Here is a 16,499-nt window from a genome sequence, read left to right as displayed (position 1 = left end):
TGAAAAACAATTTCATGGTTGCCACTTGCCAAACATAGCCTTCTTCCATTCTTATTAGGGATTTGCTAGGCAATTCCGCAGAAAGCCATTCGCAGCTCGCTTTTGCATAACAGAACAGCCACTCTGGCTCACGTTTTGGCAGATTTTGTATTTTTTATTTAACCCATCTGAGGTGGCTGTTCTCTCATGCAAAAGTGAGCCATGATATAGCTTTGCGCAAAATTGCCTAGAAAATCCCATGTTGTTATTAGATAATTAAATCAAATCAATCTTTGCTTACAATTTTTTTCTAGAAAAATATCTAATAAATATAAGTAGAGAGGAATTCTAGACTGAAGGGAGCCCTTGCAAAAAAGAGGTGAAAGGGCTCTCCTATTAGCTGCACATCACCATCATGCGTTAATAACTGACATTACTTTCCCATTAGTTGATTGGTGCTGTTTAGAGCGGCCATCACTTTTGAGGTCCGAACTATAGATCTCAACCATCCATCTGCGAACCACTAATCGGATGGCTGATAAATTAGGATCAATGAGCCTTTCTCATGGTGGGCAATCACTTTTGAAGATCTATAGAAATCCAGTGTGATTAGAACCATTCATTCAGTGGGGCCCATCATGGGGAGGAACAATTGCCTAATAGCTGTTCTGATGGAAAATCCAATCGACCAACAGTTGCACATTGAACCTACCCATGTATTTGTAAGCCATGTGGCCCAAGAGACACGGGCCCACCTTCCACTCTTTTGTAGAATACCAAACCAAACCTCAAAACTTATCCCAAATCCTCGTCAGAAACTCAAAATCCTCGGTAGGATTTTACCGTCCAAGTCCCCAGACTTCTCTTTTCAAAGTTCAAACAATAGGGGCATTACCGTAACTTCACGTATCTAAAAAAAATATCCACAATTTCCGTCGGCAAACGGCCCTTCCTCTTAAATTGCTGGCAAAAGAAGCCCCATACCACGCGTCTCTCTCACGTCAAGCCACGTTTTAAAGGTCGGCCTGCGGGACCTACCCCTCCATACGTATAGCTCCACGTGAATAAATGCGCACGATCCAAGACTCCGTCTCTCCTGAGCATCGGTATCGCCACGTGTCAAATCGACACGCGTCGAGTTCCCATACGAGATCCCGATTCTGAAGTTCTTCCTGTGACCTTCGTAAGAAAAAAAAGTTAAAATAGCAGACGCTTGAGAAACAGACACGTGTCCTCAAAGATCCTACATCCTTCACCACGCTCTATATAAAGCAAGCAAGCAACAGCCATTCCCCTTCTTATAAGGAGATCTTACCGTTCTATCTCAAGAGCCTAAAAAGGAAAATTCAAAAATTTCTTCTTCTTCATTCTTTAATTCTGTATCATTGATTGAAGAAAATGACACAAAAATCCGATCGTCAGATTCTAACTTTTCCGGCCATCCGGCCTTGCGAAGGCATTGCGCCGGAGACCCTCTTGCGCGCTCTCATCGTTCTCTGTCACACCATTTCAAATTACAAAACCAAGATCTTCGCCACGAACAAGCGCAACGCGCGAGAGACAATCCGCGAGATTGAAATTCTTCTCATATTCTTAGAAGAAATCAATGGCTTGATTCTTTCGGATTCCATGATCTTGTGCTTATCTGAGCTCTACATCACCCTTCAAAAGATTCAATACTTGTTAGAAGATTGCACCCATGAAGGCGCCCGTGTTTGGATTCTAATGAAATCCGAATTGGTGATGAATGAGTTTCGAATCTTGATCCGATCGGTAGGGACGGCACTCGATGTGATCCCTTTGGGGTCGATCGATGTACCGGTGGAAGTTCGAGAGGTCGTGGAATTGCTGACTAAGCAAGTGTGGAATGTGAAGATTGAGATTGACCCTGGTGATGAGCAAGCTATGAAGGATGTTCTTGCGATTTTGGGTGGATTCGAGAATCGGTTTGTTCCGAATCCGATCAATCTAAGACGGGTTCTCAATCGTTTGGGGATTCAGAGCTGGAAGGATTGCAGTAAAGAGATTAAGTTTTTGGAAGAGGAGATTGATGGGAAGAATTCGAAAGGGGAGGAAAGGGAAATTGCGATTCTTAGTAGCCTTATTGGATTCATGAACTATTGCAGGGGAATGTTATTTGATGTCTCAGATGCGCGAAACAATGATCAGTCTGATTGCAGATTGGATGGGGACGTGCTTAATTGTTTGAATCCAGAAGATTTCAAATGCCCGATTTCGCTCGAGCTTATGTCAGATCCAGTAACTGTCGCTACTGGTCAGACCTACGATCGAGCATCGATTCAAAAGTGGTTCAGAGCTGGAAATTTAATCTGCCCAAAAACGGGGGAGAAGCTGATGAACACGGAGCTCGTCCCGAATTCTGCACTGCATAAGCTTATTCAGCAGTTCTGTCACGACAATGGTGCCACACTTGTTGAATCAGGCAATCGTGGACGAGATATAACAAGAACACTAGTTCCGGGCAGCTCGGCAGCGGCAAAATCTATGAAAATGCTTGCCATTTTCCTTGTTGACAAGCTTGCGGAAGGAAGAGAGGAAGAGAGGAATAAAGCTGCTTATGAGATTCGATTGCTCGCAAAATCCAACATATACAACAGAGTTTGCTTAGTGGAAGCAGGCTCAGTTATGCCACTTCTAAATCTGGTGTCTTCTTCGGATCCTTCAAGCCAAGAGAACTCAATCTCAGCTCTGTTGAACCTTTCGAAGCACGCAAAGGGCAAAACAGTTATTGTTGAGAGTGGCGGCTTGATCCCAATACTAGATGTTTTGAGCAAGGGATTGAGGATGGAAGCCCGACAAAATGCGGCAGCGATACTGTTTTATCTTTCGTCTGTGCATGAGTATAGAGAAATAATCGGAGAAATACCAGAGGCAATTCCAGCACTAGTGGGATTGATCAGGAATGGGAGTTATCGTGCAAAGAAGAACGCCGTGGTTGCACTCTTTGGTCTGCTAATATTTCCTGCAAACCATCACAGGGCGCTGTCCATGGGAGTAGTTCCATCTCTAATAAATCTTTTGGCGTCTGAAAGAGAAGATCTTGTCAATGACTCTCTAGCAGTTCTAGCAACATTAGCAGAGAACCCAGAAGGGGCGAATGCGATTCTAATGGCTTCGGCAATACCTGTTCTGGTCGCAGCTCTGCGTTCCTTGGCATCTCGAACTGGGAGGGAATATTGTGTTTCCATATTGATGTCACTTTGCATCAATGGTGGAATGGAGGTTGTTTCCATCTTACAAAAAATGTCTTCGCTCATGACATCGCTATATTCCCTTCTCACAGATGGTACTTCTCGCGGTAGTAAAAAGGCAAGTTCACTGATCAGGTTGCTTCATGGTTGCCATAACTTCAAGCCCTCGAGCATGCTAACTTCAGCAGTCCAACAAGAGCATATCGTCCGTGTTCAGTAACCCGATTTTGTTTGATTGGCTATTCTTTCATTCATCTGTATGCATTTTTCCAAGCATACATCCATGTACATACTTGAGAGCATATGGGTGCTTATGATTTTTTTTTTTAGTTTAATTTTTTTGTGATATTAGCTCGGTTTTATATATGGGCTAAAATCTGAATTTCTTCTGCTTCAGAAGATGTCTATAGATGTACATATATACGTGTGTAAGGTCATTTTACAGATTCAGAAGTAATAAAACACCATTGCATTTTTTAGTGATAAGTTATGGAGAATGCAGAATAGCAGATTACAGTGCAGGAGACTGAAATAATGAAATGTTACCTTTTTTACATATAAATAGCTAAGAAACATACATTGATCTTACCTAATCCAAGCTCAGGGTGATAAACCTAAATGATTAGTTGCACCACTTGTTGAGAATCTTGAGATATCCAATACCTCTGTTAGTTTTATAACAATTTGCTCCATAGATGGGCGTTGTTGTTTATGTGCTGTGCATGATAGAGCTAACTTGAGGGTACGCTCAAAAGCCTCCAATGAGTATTCCCCATTAAGTTTAGGATCAGCAAATTCCGAAATACTGCCGCCTTTTGTGAGGACTTTGGCCTGGGAGCACAAATGCTTGTGAGCAAATGGGAATTAATAATAAAAAATAGAGAACTGATAAGTAGTTGTTTCTCACCATTCTATCCAGTGACATTGGTCTTTTCACATTCATATCGATGACTCTCTTCCCTGAAAGGATTTGTAGAAGCACGATTCCAAAGCTGTATACATCGCCAGATGGATTCACACGGTGATTACGTTGGTATTCCGGATCGACATAGCCAAATGTTCCTCTCACTTCCGAGCTCACATAAGACTGACCGAGGTCCATAACTTTTGACAAACCGAAGTCTGAGAGTTTAGCTTCAAAGTGATCCCCAAGCAGAATATTGGTTGGCTGCAAAAGGAACAGGTATCCAAATCTCAAATTTGGAGCTTCTAGTAACAAGTATAAATAAGGGGAAAATGCCATCCATGAAGTGTAATCCGAGTCTCAGGAAAATCATCAAGAGAGAAAACATAATATGTGAAATTTGACTTGCAGCATGCTACACTGGATAGAAATTGGTATGGCCAGCCACCAATACAATAGCTAGTTTTCTCAAGTTTAAGATTATCATGCCTTTAAAGTCCTCTGTCCCCTATAAGTCATGTACAAAAGGATAGTAAATTTTTAGTTTCAGAATGTCAAAAAATTTCAAGATTTGAAAAGGATCAGTCAATTTTCCATGCCTCCTCTATTCCCATCTGCCCATTTGTCCATGTACTACCCCAGTCATTTGCTCTGAACTTACTTTTCTTTACCCACTTCTTCCCCCTCACACCTTCTTGATGGAGAAAGGAAAGAAACATATCTACAATTGTGATTAAAATTATTCTCATATCGCTGAAATGTTGTACACAAAAAGGCTCCTAGTAATAGTAAAATCCCTACCAGTGTTTGCATGTTAACACATTCAATAAGCTCATCAAACATTCTTAAATTCCCATCACCTTGGGTTAGTTAATATATGTAAAACGAGTACGGATACGGGTGTTGGACTCGGTTAACCTAAAAAAAAGGATTTGCAGATTCAGCTACTGTTAATTCTTTAACATTACAATAAGATTATATAATGGGAATTTTGGTAGGTTAAGTAAATATAGTGTTTTATTTCCATATAAAAAAACCATACTATTAGGAAAGATAATACTGAAAACATTTTTTATGACATAGGGTATCCCCACTCCATTTAGGGTAGGACTAATCCCAACGGACGCACGCAATCGCCCACAAACCACGTGCATCAGGTAATCCCGGGGGGATTCGAACTCACGTCTATGGGGGGCAAACCCATGGCACCAGCTGATGTGCCAACCCCATACGGGTTTGTAAATTTGTTGTTGTATATAGAAAAAAAATAGATTAATGAGGTAAAGAAGTGTTGTGGTGAATCCTAAAGTATTGGAATCCGACACATGTACGTCACCGATTTGGAAGACTCCATGTAACATAGAAACAAAGACAAAATGAATCATCAGCTGATGCTTGTGGACTTTTACTGCCCTAAAAGTAACAAGAGCAAGTGCCTGATGATCTAGGTGTGACCTGATAAATTACAAAGCTCATATCTCGAATCCAGCCTTAGGAGAGATACATTCTCAACGTGGTGAAACTTCTCAAAGATTTGATTCTGTAAATGACTACAGAATCGGCTTCAAAACTTGGGTCCTGGTCAAGCTCAACCAGGAACCAACCAGACACAATACAGGGAAAAGAAAGCAATTGGAATGATTGTTTTGTATCAACGGTTTTCTCAATTCAATGCTCTGCATGCTTTCTTGTATTTTGAAACAAATATTTTCTAGATTTCACCAACATGATAATTGGTAGCAGATTTTCAGCCTGTCAACATGAAGAATTTGGATAGGACCTAGAAATACCGTTAATTGGAATAGACGAAACCATCAAATTTAGGACTAAGTATGAATTTAAATCAAAACAAAAGGTCAAAATTCAAAATTATAACTTGGATGAGTTATTTAGTGTGGCAGGTCTACAAGTCACGAGTTTAAAACTGTTAGCAGTTTCTCAGGCATTGAAATCTAGTACATGATCAACTCAATCACTGCTTTAATGAATCTGTAAGTTCAATCATTTGAGTCTCCCATTTTTTAAACAAATCCAGTTGATTTTATGGCAAGCTGAAACCAGAAGTGTATATCCGATTTCTGGTTCTATGTTTCTAACATTTTCTTTGCTTGTGAGTGTTTCAATAATACTATATGAAAAATTGGCCTAGTCAATGGTCAACCCAGCTGATTGTTCTCTTAAGCTTGGAAAGTCAAACATTGATTCTGATCTTTTCATTAACTCAGTGAACCTTATGATGAGTTGAAACCAGAAGATGCACCTTGGCTTTAGGCCCTGGTAAAAACACCCCTTAGCTCACAAAAAAGGCATTCTGGTTCTCTCTGTCTCTAACCTAACCCATGTTGCCCACCTTTACCTTATCACCCAATTCCTCCTCTGATTTTTCTTCCTTTCTCTAAGAATCTAAAACTGGAAACTAGAACCTCTCCTCTCTTCCTCTTCAAGATCCTAAGTAAACCCTAAACACACCGTTGCTCTTTCATCAATCTTACACCCTAAACTTTTGATCATCCGACTCTTGTATCCTCTTCTATTTTTCCCAAACCTTTTTTTCCTAATTTTACAATTTTTTAGTTCTTTCCAGAAATTTTCATTCACTGCGAAGTCACCATTTTTTTAATTGAGGTAGAGCCAAAAAGGCAAAGCGTTACACGTTAAAGTTTTTTTAACTTTGAACACAAGAAGCCCCAAAGGACTCCCTTTTCAGGGATTCGTCGATAATGTTTTAATTCTGCTATTGATTTCTGGAGTATATATACATACATTACACACAAACATGTGCGTATAATCACAAATATATATACATACACATATAGAAACATTCATATAATAGTCAAATATTATATAGCAGACATGTATTATATGATAAACACGATAATGTGATGTGAAGAATCAAGTATGTATCAGCATACCTTGATGTCTCGGTGAACAATGCAACCTTCAGGATATGTGTGAAGAAACCACAAACCCTGAGCACAATCAATAGCAATCTCAAGTCTTTTAATCCATGGCAAGACTTTGTCCTTACCTGTTATGTGACAATTTATAATTCACTGACTCATAGAAAACAGAACAAAAGTAAAAGACTTTGTAAAGGAGATGAAAATACCAAATAGCCATTCTGAGAGATTCCCATTGGAGCAAAGCTCATAAACAAGAAAACACTCATCTTCTTCATCACAGTAACCCAGCAAAGTCACAAGGTTTGGATGTCTAACATGTGATAGGCTGGTAACCTCCCTCACAAATGTCTCCACATATTCATCCTTGATAATATGCTTAACTGCAACATGCTGCCCTTTTGAGAGTACACCTTTATACACCTTTCCTAATATATCACAGAAAGTCAAACAAAATCAAGCTTGCTCATGAACCAGACTAAAATCCTTAACCAGTGCCTAAACGATTTCTTCAAGCCATAGAAACTTCAAGTGTATGATGTATAACCTACCTTAAGGATCTATACAAGAAGGCCCACTCCATTGTCTAAAAACATTGCCAATCAAGACACGTATTTGTAGTTGTACACATGGCGGTTTTTTTTTTTTGAATGGCAAAATAGATTTCATTAAATAAAAACCGAGACCGAGGAGGTCCCGAAAGAAAGATACAGAAGTACAATCAAGACACCGAAGCCAATATACAAAAGGAAGACACTAGGGAGGAAGAAAGTCGAAAAACTCAAAACTTTTTTTGGAAACCACCTCCATGAGCTAATTTATCAGCCTCGCCATTGGCTGACCGCCTCACATGTGAAAAAGAGACCAATGCTGCCCCAATTCTATCCTGAATTTCATCAAAGAAGTTGGCAAATCTCCAAGGCACCGCCTTTGTACCTCGATGCATCTAATAACATTGAGAGAGTCCCCTTCCACCACCACCTTGTTCATATCAACATTAAGGAGCATCTTGATACCATGATGGATGGCTCGTACCTTGTACACATGGCAGTTAATAAAAATAAAGTTTGAAAACATTCAATTGACCATTTTCGTTGCTTCTTTGCTACCACTATGTTAAATATAATGTCTAAACTCTAGACTCTAGACATTCACATATACTTCTATTGTATTTTATCTCTAAAGTATCTTTCTGCAAGCTATTAGGTGAATGAAACAGAGGGTGAATTTACTGTGGCAAGTAGAAATAGATGTTCACCTGCTATGCCTTGGCCAATGAAGTTCAAAGCATTTAGATCATTCGTGGCAGCATAGATCTCCTTAATTGGAATTTTCTGACAGCCAGACCCTTCAGATACTAACTCCTTGGAATCTGTAGAAGTAAACAAGCCAATGCTCAATTTACTAAGTGTTAAAAGTGGTAAGTTACAGTGGATGAATCTAGGAATGGGAAATGCTATGAAATACCATCTTTTTCTTGTGGAATACTGGATATAGACCATTTTTTTGTCGAGTGCCACACGGCCCACACCACAATAATTACCAATATGAAAATCCCTACTAGGCCCCCAACTAGTAGCCACAGACCTATTTCATTGCAAAAACTGCCCAGGTTAGAAAAGAGATCAAAATAACTCATATAGAATGAGGTTTTGGTCATCGTTTCGAAGAAGGTTTCACCTGTGGAAATCTTAAAGCTTTCTCTTCTACTTTGTTGTCTGTCTGCAAATAATTGGATGATTCATTACCAAACTATTCTTTAACAAATTAAGGCAAAACACAAAAGAATTCACAGAAAAAAGCAACATAGTAGGAAGGTTTCAGTAAGCACATCAAGATTAAGGAGTAACTGGAAAAGACATCAAAGAACACTGAATGAATAAAAACAGCATAGAAAGAGAAGATTATGAGCCCAAAGAACCCTAATATAGCAAGCTCACAATAAACGATTATTCCATTTCTCTAAAATAACCCAATTTCCATTTGCAGTCACCTATAGGGTAAACAATTTACATCTATACAATGTTAACTAAAATGCACCAGCATGATATATGATCTTAAAAGCCCCGAACATAATCAACTAAATGAATCATTTAGGGTACGTAATTCATACATGCAAAGCAACATTATTGTTAAGCTAAATATATTTGATGAAATTGGATTTAAAATGCTCTTTTAATTATCTTGTGGCATCAATACAACACGTCCTCCTCCATTGTTGAAAGGCTGTTTGGTTTGCAGATAGCAGAGTTGGAATAGCAAAGGTTCCTCAGACGTCCCGCTTTATCCCCTGTTTGATAGTGCATTTAAAATCAGAATGAGGATCTGTGTGCCCCTCATTTCCGACTTAACCCCATAAACAGGCCAAATGCAACACCAGCTTAGGCTGGTGCTGCACTCACCCTGTTTTCAAGGGATAAGTGAGACCCAGGGTTAGAAAAGATCCCTATCTCGGCACTACTATCCCCAGACCAAACAGTCCCTGAAGGTCTAAAGTCTAATGAATAAGAAGAAAGAACTGAACAAGGTGTTCTAGTGATATCATTTGACTTCATTCTAAATTCAGAAGAAGGTTCACCAGTGGTCTTTAGATCTCAAATTCAAGCAATCTTTCTGTTTTTCATTTCCAGATCTATGGTATTCGTTCCAGGTGTAAGAGCTGTTTAGATAGGTTTCTAGAAGTGGCTATGTTAAGTCTCTAAGATGCTTATTTCCAGATTTACGGACTTCGGTAGAAGTTTAATTACAGCAAGTTTGCTTTATTGAGTCAGAACTATAATTTCAATACAGGTGAAGTTTAAGCTAGAGGCTCTAAGCCAATATTGGTGGGATTCTATATATATGGCATGCAAGAGACAAAGTTCAGGAACCTTTTGTATGGGAGTTTGATGTTTTCCTCTATATTTCCTGTTACTTTCTGTTACTTTCCATTTGAGCACCTCCATAACCCCCAAAAGAACATGAACCAATACAACCTCACAATATGAAAAGATCATTGGTCGATCTTCTAGCAGCTAGATTTTGCAACAGTGACTCTTTCCTTACTTTTCCAGCATGCAAGGAGAATACACATGAAAGTGAGGGAAATGGCACTATGTGCGTAATCTATTTTTAGTGCACACCACTACCCATAAAAAAAAAAGAATTTGCAACATTACACTAAACCCTGATGAATGCTAGAAGAAAATGTGTTATATGGATAAATCAGAGCAAACAATGAAAAACATGCATGTGCTAAGAGAAATGAAAACATAGCTTGCTTATCAGGGCAGTGGCAAGGGCCCTGTGATAACTACTTAATAACCCAGTTTTTGGTGTGGGGGCAATCATTGTGGTGGTACACAACAAGATGTGGCCCATCTCACTTGACTAGGAGAATTATGCATCTTATGTTCAAACCAAGTAACTTAACTGGAATTTTGCATGGACCATGAGTGAGAATAATGTGTTTTAACCAAGTCCGAATAACCAGTTTCCCATTGTTGAATACTGCATAGAACCAATGTATGCTTAACCAATTTACAATCACATTGTTTGGATCTAGGAAAACAGATAATATCAAAGGGCTGAGTTATTAGATTATTCTTGTCTTTGATAACAATATATATTCCTTATTCTCAAAACCACTTAAGATATGACATAACAAAAAAATTTCATGAACCACACACTATATGAAGATATACCACAAAGTTACATAAGAAGGGGTACTGTTAAGAGAAAGGTTTTAGTCCTACAACTTGAAGAGCCAGCTAATATTAATAGGTTCACAGGTTTAGATATCCACCCTGTGGCCATTCCCTGATCCAAGTGAGTCATTATAAGGCAAGCATCGAACCCATTATCCTCTGCCTACTTATTATTAAACTTCATAGTGTTACAAGCATTGAGCATAGGAGTGACAACGGTATCAAAAGGCTTGAAGGTTACTCTTCTTCTTATCATTGAAGGAAATAGCATTTTCATAAGAAAGACCTTAAAGCAAATTACTTACAAAACTAACATCCCGTCATCGTCAGAACGTTACACTACACCAATCGTGCTTTCCACAATTTGATGAATCAAACAAACTTCCTAAGTAGCAATAAATACTTCAGCAAGAATCTTAGGAGATTATGGCCATCTTTTGCATATTCAGATGTATAATTATCAACAGTGCTTGATAAAAATGCGGAGCCTACTTATAATCAGAGAACATTTCTAAGATTTTTAACACCTACAGAGGTAGGCAAAGACGAGCAAACCTAGCAAATCAAATTAACCAAGTAAATTTCTGAAGAAAAAACTCAGACCTTAAAGAGAAGAAATTTTGGATCAGCTTACCACCATTGGGGTTCTGCTGACCTACGTTGAGGTTATTCTCACCTTCACTGGGGTTATGCTCTCCAAGACATCTATAAACTGCATTAGCCCATTTCAGGTCATCAATCTTACTACTAGTTAATGATACCAATACTGCAAATCTACAAACTTCTGTATTAATTTGCACTAACTCTCCATTATAAATGATTGATCCTCTGATTTCTCCCCACTTCGCATAACAAACATTGCACATAGAATTCTGTTCACCCATACTAGAAACAAAATTGCAGTTATCCCCCAAACTTCCCAACCCCTTCGCCAACTTATCAGTGACATCTCTCACGGTAAAATCCGAGCACCCTCCGCCACCACTAGTAAGCCTCTCAATACCGCAATCCAAAATGTCGTCATCATATTTCTTCATTAAATCCAAGCAGTTCCTCTGCTCAGTGGCATTTAAGTAAATTTGCCCAGTTTGTTTCGCCCTCTGCCCCAATGCGTAAAGGTAGGTTTCTAGAGCTATTCCACAGCAATTCCTTGACAGAAACCCACCCCAATTTCCCCCTTCACAACCCGAAATGTTTCCAAAAGAGGACGTATCAAAACTAAGGCTGCAACCACTCATCGAAGGCTGCGAAGCTGCGATACCGACGATAGTGACAAAAGTGAAAATGAATATTAGGGCATGAGTTGGTATTGAATACTCTCTTTGAAGCCATTTTTGGAAAAGTAAGATGGCTTTAGCCATGGAAAGATATGAGTATAGTTCTACTCAGATAATTTTGCAAAAATAGTCAGAGCTTTGCTAAAAGATGAATGGTTGTAGCCATCCAAAACCAAAAAAAGATGAACGATTGTTTTTTGCAGGCTTTGGATGATGAAAATTTGGTTTTTACAAAAGAACTGTTTGTGGGTAGTGATTTATCTACCTTACCCTTTGCTATTTAAGAATGAGAGGCAAAATGAAAATTGGGTTCTTGAAATTGATATGAAAATTAGGTCTTAGAGTAATTGGGAGTACTTTTTTTAGATAGGAATTGTCTTTGAGAGGGTGAAAATTGGATGTTTCAATGGAAATACATTCTGGGTACGGCTTATTTCTGCAGCTCGTGTGAAAAAAAAAAAAAAAAAGGAGCAGAAAGATTAAAAGAAAGTGGGTTTTGCAATGGAAATAGGGTTGAAAAAGATGTTGTAGTTGAAGATTTTTATTGGAATGAAATGGGTTTTGCAAAGGAAAAAAATGGAGTCTGGGTTTTTGGATTGCCGTTGTTTGGCTGGCGGGTTTTGGATGCATCGTCGATAGAAATTGAGTTTTGCAAGTTGTGAGAAGAGGACGGTTGCCGTCCGAGACTCCAAACAGAGCAAACAAATGGAGGACTGTGGTAATGTCGTTTTATTTTAATTTCTATTCGTTTGGCTTTGATAGAGAGAGAAACAAAAAAATAAGGAGTTTCTCCTTAGGAAATGTGAGCTTTTTATCTTGGATGTGGACTGATGAGAGAATTAAATGAGGATCTTTGGATTAAAAAAGTACAGAAATGGAACGAGGATTTCTTATGATTGAGGGCGAATAAAACAAACAAAGTCTTTCTGTTTGTTTATAATGAGTAGGGCTGCAACTCGAGCCGGGTTTTAACCGACCCGCATCGACCCGACCCGAAAATAGCCTGGATTGGGTTCAGGTTTCATGGGTTCCGGGTCGAGCCGGGTTGAGCATTCAAAAGCCCGCATGAATCTCGGGTCGAGCCGGGTTTGAAGGGGCCCGACCCGACCCGAGTTACATAAGTTATAGAATGTACATTTTTTTCTATTATTAGTTAAAAGTTAAAAGTGAAAACCCACGCACCCACTGTTACTGTATGTGAGTGTAATTTCTGCTTCTATAAGTTGAGTTGATTTAAGTGTTTGATTCAGCATTGTTTGATTGTAATTACAACATTGTTTGATTACAGCATTGTTTGATTCAAGTGTGATGTGAGTGTAATTACATCATTGTTTGATTCGAGTGTAATTTCTGCTTCTATGAGTTGAGTTGCCTTGCCAAACAAGAATTTTCCTTTAAAAATTGCGTCAACGTGAAAAAATCCGACCCGACCCGAGATTTATCATGGGTAGGGCCGGTTTGGGAATCGTGGGTTTTCCGAAAAAAAAACCCAACCCGAGATATTTCTCTGGTAGGGTTGGGTTCTCCAAAACCCGACCCGCCCGACCCGAGTTGCAGCCCTAATAATGAGATTGAGGTACCCAGTCTCTACAGTATATTCCCATGGATTTTAGTGGGTAAAACGATCTCAGCCATTGATCGATGGACTTTTGTCCTTATGTTGATCATTGCCCTTGAGTCTAGCCCAATTTTTTGTTTTAGTAGTCTGGCTTTAGGCTGCAGTTTGGAGGCAATTTGGACGATCGGGATTGCTCGATCCATGTGATTTTATGATATAGCTAGTCGACAAGGAGAAGGAGTTCATATTAAACCATCAAAGTCACTATTACTATGAGGCCCATTCATGTGACATATTGTAACAGGAATCCATATTAAATATCCAAGGGTTTGGATCACCCTATGGGACTGATTTTTGTTGCATGGCGCCATGGCATATCTACGGTGGGGACCAACAAATGAATGGTTTAGATCATCTATGCATATGGTCCCCCTGTACATTTAGGTTCTTCTATCATACAAAAATTCATTAACCGAGATTTTATATGAATTGTGGAACCTAGATTTTGTGTAAGTTGACGAGGAGGGAGTCCAACGTATATCTCATACACCAATTAAATTTCCAAGGCTGTTTGGACTTAGGTAAAGAAAATTATAAAAATAAATGGGTGATGATATTTTCACACCCCCTGCAGTACTTGCACACCCCCTTATAATGTGATTTGACATAAAGCTACCCACTTTTCACGTCAAATTATGTTATAAGAAGAGGCGGGGAATGCCCGGGGGTGAAAATATCATCTCCCAAATAAATCTTTTTATGAAAATAAATATTCTATGGAAAATAAAATTCCAGGGTCTAAGTAAGTTTGCAATTTACCTTTAAAACAAGAGAAAATAAATCCAGAGAATGAATCAACCAAACGCCGTAAAATTCATTTTTCATATGGGTGGAAAGAGTAATGAAAGAGATTTCTAAGATTTTGGAATTATGATCCATTCTCACAATTGACTCCTAGATGGGTTTTTGAAAACCCAATCAAAATTTTCTAATTCAAAACGGAATTTTGAAATTAGAGAGCTTAACCTCTATCTAAGCTGACTTTAATTAGAATTAAAAATTGCTCTGAATATACCCATAAATTTTTGTTGGAAACTTTTCCATGGAAAATGAAATTTTCCAGCATTTGGTTAGCTTATTTTTCTTGGGGTTTTTCCCCAGAACTGACAATTTTGCCTTCCTTTTAAGGAAAATTACAAAAAATACTAAACTCTCGAATTTTATTTTTCATGGAAAATTTATTTTGGACTGGGGAAAATTAGCAGTCTTTTGCTGGTAGTCACAAAGTAGCTGACAGATTGTAAATACAACACTAGCCAGCTCAATTAAGGCTGATCTGTGATGCTTTTGAGCTATGGGTCCTTCTTGGATCAAAATATTGTGTCTAAATAATAACTGGGCCGGATTCGGATCCATGTAAGGGATCTGAATAGTTACGGAGGTAAATCCTAATATGGCCCTATTTGTTGACGTATGCTTCGTATAGAGCCTTTGTATGATTCTATAATATGACTGAACCATTTACAAGCCAGAAGTCTTACTTTTGGATCCAAATAAGAGTCCGGATCCAAATCCGAATTTTCCTTTTTCTCAATCCGAGTTGACATCGATCCAAATTTGAATTGGCCTGTTCTGGATCCGAGTAGACAGTGGCTGTATATTAGACAATCTAATTGATGGCCTAAATCCGATGGAGCTGGATTGAATGCAAAGTGGCCGCTGAGTCATAACTTGATAATTCGGCCTGATAAGGATCCGAAACAAAGCATGACTCAAGCATAGGTGGATCCAACCCAAATCTGGCTCCACAAAGGACCCACCAAATCCTAATGGTGTTGGAGCAGTCTCCTTCCGTAGGATCTGTGAATCTGATACAGGATCCAGACCTACAAGGGTTGTTCTCCTTTGGGATAGACCTGGCAAACGGGTGGGCCGGGCTGGGCTTCACCCAACCCGTATGGGTCCGGGTCAAACGGGCCGGACAAAAATGACCCGGAAATTTACGGGTCACTAATTGGTTGACCCGGACCCCACCCGTTCGGGCTGGGTGGACTAGCAGGTCACCCGTTTTTTTTAATGAATTTTTTTTTTCTGTTTCTTTTTAAGATTTTTTCTACTTATTGCCCATCCTTTGTATGTGATGATAGCCATTTATGTTGACTTTTTGGCCAATTTGTCTTATTCATGTACGTGGCTGTCATGCAAAGGATGCGCGGAAGTAGCTTTCTTCAAAGGTGGCTAGCGAATCCCTTCATGATAATCATGAGGTAAGGTCTAGAGAAAAATTACGAGAAATAGGCGTTAAATTAGAAAAACTATGGAAAACTACTGAGAAAAGGTACCTCGATGGAAAAACTACATAAAAAACTACTGAAAAATCTAAAAGCTACGGGAAGAAAGGTTATTTCAATTCTCTATGGGCACCTGCAGATCCACCCGGACCGGCCCAGTTTTTATGGGCCGGGTGGACCCATGGGTCATTTTCAAACGGGTTACAAATGTGCGACCCGGACCCCCGGAAAATATAGGCGGGCCGGGTCGACGGGTCTGGGTTAATTCTTGCCAGGTCTACTTCGGGATAGCAAAGGAGGGTTTTTTTTTTTTTCTTGGACAGGCTTCTACTATACCCCTGTTAAAGTATAAAAAGATTAAATAATGCTGCCTCCAAATGCTTAAGCTCTTGGAGTAATTGGTTGTTTCACATGGTATCAGAGCAAAAGGTCCTAAGTTCAAACCTCCTTGATAGTAAAATTCCACTTGCAATGGCCAAACCCAAAAGAGGGGCAACATGTGAGGGGTGCGGGGGAGTGTCAAGTATAAAACATTAAAAAGATTGAAGAACGCCTTCTCCAATAGCTTAGGCTCAAGCTCTTGGAGTAATTGGTTGTTTCACACCCCCATTCACATTGAGAAATGTGAATAGGATTTGCCATACAAGCAGAGTAGGCGGGTTAAAGATCAAATTTTACAAGTCGGATAGCTA

At 39.2% G+C, this 16,499-nt stretch overlaps 2 protein-coding genes across 3 annotated transcripts; one reads left to right on the top strand and one right to left on the bottom strand.

Moving 5' to 3' along the window:
• The first annotated feature begins 1,256 nt into the window (after positions 1-1,256).
• On the top strand, positions 1,257-3,677 carry LOC143879308 (U-box domain-containing protein 19-like). The gene has a single exon (XM_077381646.1). The coding sequence runs from the start codon at positions 1,378-1,380 to the stop codon at positions 3,409-3,411; it is 2,034 nt and encodes a 677-aa protein (XP_077237761.1). The 5' UTR covers positions 1,257-1,377; the 3' UTR covers positions 3,412-3,677.
• LOC143879309 (putative serine/threonine-protein kinase PBL1) lies at positions 3,503-12,786 on the bottom strand. 2 transcript variants are annotated; one of them, XM_077381647.1, is made up of 8 exons: positions 11,316-12,786; positions 8,676-8,717; positions 8,463-8,582; positions 8,254-8,367; positions 7,205-7,423; positions 7,008-7,123; positions 4,099-4,359; positions 3,503-4,022 (listed from the first exon to the last, which is right to left on the bottom strand). In XM_077381647.1, the coding sequence occupies exons 1-8, from the start codon at positions 12,040-12,042 to the stop codon at positions 3,792-3,794; spliced, it is 1,830 nt and encodes a 609-aa protein (XP_077237762.1). In that variant the 5' UTR covers positions 12,043-12,786; the 3' UTR covers positions 3,503-3,791. The 2 variants fall into 2 exon arrangements, with proteins under 2 accessions (XP_077237762.1, XP_077237763.1); XM_077381648.1 differs by having other exon boundaries at positions 11,358-12,786.
• Positions 12,787-16,499: the final 3,713 nt, after the last annotated feature.

Source organism: Tasmannia lanceolata, unplaced genomic scaffold, assembly GCF_043159265.1.
Source record: "Tasmannia lanceolata isolate RefF3 unplaced genomic scaffold, GAP_Taslan_0.1 ptg000006l, whole genome shotgun sequence".
Classification (NCBI taxonomy): domain Eukaryota; kingdom Viridiplantae; phylum Streptophyta; class Magnoliopsida; order Canellales; family Winteraceae; genus Tasmannia; species Tasmannia lanceolata.
Note: the sequence above shows the minus strand (reverse complement) of the source record. Positions and strands in the feature narration are given on the sequence as shown.